This window comes from Ixodes scapularis, unplaced genomic scaffold (genome assembly GCF_016920785.2).
Source record: "Ixodes scapularis isolate PalLabHiFi unplaced genomic scaffold, ASM1692078v2 PGA_scaffold11__112_contigs__length_91849675, whole genome shotgun sequence".
Classification (NCBI taxonomy): Eukaryota; Metazoa; Arthropoda; class Arachnida; order Ixodida; family Ixodidae; genus Ixodes; species Ixodes scapularis.
In genome coordinates, this window is record NW_024609837.1 from 59,930,099 (window position 1) to 59,932,387 (window position 2,289).

General features: G+C 39.8%; 1 protein-coding gene across 1 annotated transcript; it reads left to right on the forward strand.

The window, feature by feature from the left end:
- Window positions 1-374: 374 nt before the first annotated feature.
- LOC121835080 lies at window positions 375-1,489 on the forward strand (the record flags this gene model as incomplete). Its single annotated transcript, XM_042289014.1, has 2 exons — window positions 375-1,259; window positions 1,478-1,489. Coding segments are annotated over 2 exons (897 nt in total), but the record flags the coding sequence as incomplete, so codon positions are not given.
- Window positions 1,490-2,289: the final 800 nt, after the last annotated feature.

Genomic DNA, 2,289 nt, shown 5'->3' on the forward strand with positions numbered 1-2,289 from the left:
CTATTTCCTGCGATGGCATCGAACGTTGCCACCGTCTTGGTTCACGCATAGATGGTAAGATCAGACCCGTAATTTTTAAAGTGATAGACCATAGAGAAAAAATATTAATCTTTAAAAACGCCCCAAGACTTAAGGGCACTCGTGTGTTTATCAACGATGATTTTTCCCTTCGCGTGCGAAATATTCGCAGTCAGCTATGGCGTGGTACGGCTGATTTTAGACAGAACGGTGCGAAGGTGGTTTGGCGCTACGATTATGCACTTGTCAGTAATACTCGCTATACGTGGGATGTGTCTAACAACTGCCTTGTAAGGGTCAATCCCCCTCGCCTTCCGGATAATTCTAATTGACTTCCTCATGAAAACTCGTTTACCTTATTGAATCTTAATGCCAGGAGCATTCTCCCAAAGTCCACTGAATTTGCTGGTATTGCAACTGCATATTACCCTCATGTGATTTGTGTCACTGAAACGTGGTTGCATGACTCCGTTCTTGACTGCGAATTTACTCCACCTAACTACATTGTTGTGCGTTGCGATAGGTCATGTGGTAGGGGTGGTGGCGTTGCTTTATTTTTCAAATCTGATGTTAGTTTTTCTGTTCTTCCTGGCTTACCTAACACTGAGTCACTCTGGTGTAAAGCTTATATCGATAAATTTGTTCTTGTTATTGGGGCAGTTTATAGAGCTCCGGGTACTTCCCCTCAGGTTATTTTTGATATTCACGATTACATTTTAAAGCATAACTTCGGTGGTGGTAAATTCGTTCTGACTGGAGATTTTAACACACCTGACGTAAATTGGAAAACGTTAATAGTTGGTAGTCGTGATAAAATTATATGTGATGCACTTGTTGATACTGCACTGTCATTCGATTTAGATCAAGTTGTTAGTGAATGTACCAGAGATAACTCAACTCTTGACCTAGTTTTTCTTAGTAACAGCATTGCCAAATCTGGTTATGAGTGCAAGGTGGTTGATGGTATTTCAGACCACAGAGCTGCTGTTGTGACACTTAATATTCGTGCCTTACACGTAAAACCCGAGATTGTTACTGTTTTAGACTTTAACAGAGCTAATGACGAGTCAATTCTTGACGAACTTAGTTTTGGCTTTGATGATTTCGAGACCTTTAGCCGTGACTATAATGTTGATGTGTTGCTTAGCAAATTGTGCTCATTAGTAAATTATTGTATTAAACGATTTGTACCAGTCAAATATAAAAAGACAAATCAAGCCCAGCCATGGATTACTAGAGAGGTATTGCAATTAACCCGCAGACTAAAAAGAAATCGGAAATTAAAACTTTGTGATAGTCCTTCGGACGTCAAACGGTTTGAAAGCCTAAAAAATAGATTAGTGGCAACAATGACAGCTGCTAAATATACTTATTTCAACGTTACATTGACTAACTTTATGAAGTCAAATCCGGCTAAGTTTTGGAGGTCGATCGTTCCAAAAAATGACATTTCCCGCAGTTTTATTATTGAAGATGAATGTGTCACTGACCCCGTAGACATTTCGAATGGCTTTAATGCACATTTTCGGTCCGTATTCACTGAAGATAACGGTTGTGATCCTTCCTTTTCTTTCAATCTCCCGTGTTCGTCGTTAGAAAACATTCCCATCAGTACTTCTGGCGTCCTCCATTTGCTCCTAAACATTGACTGCAAAAAAAGCGCAGGTCCCGATGGTGTTCCTAATTCATTTCTTCGCCGTTACTCTCTTTGGACATCGAGATACTTGGCCTTAATCTTCGAGAAGTCTCTCTCTTCTGGAAGAGTTCCTAAACTTTGGAAATCAGCCAGAGTTGTTCCAATCTTTAAATCTGGAAACAAACAGAGCCTTCTGAATTACAGACCTATTTCATTGACCTGTACCTGTAGTAAGCTCCTCGAGCATGTAGTCTACTCCCATGTTTCCGAATACCTCGAATGCAATTCAATTATCTGCCCTCAGTAACACGGTTTCCGTCGTCATTTTTCAACCATCACGCAACTACTGGAATTCACTCATGATATCGCTACGACTTTAAATAATAAAGGACAGGTTGATGCCATATTCATAGATTATTCGAAGGCATTCGATAAAGTTTCTCATTCCAAACTACTGTTTAAGTTAAAGGTCATACTTAAAATCCCCTTTTACTCGACTGGATCACTGATTATTTAAAAGACCGGTCACAGTTTGTTTCGTATGGGAATGCTAATTCATCAGAACCTAGGGTTAGTTCAGGTGTTCCAAAGGATCCGTATTAGGGCCCCTTTTATTTCTCCTGTATATTAATGAT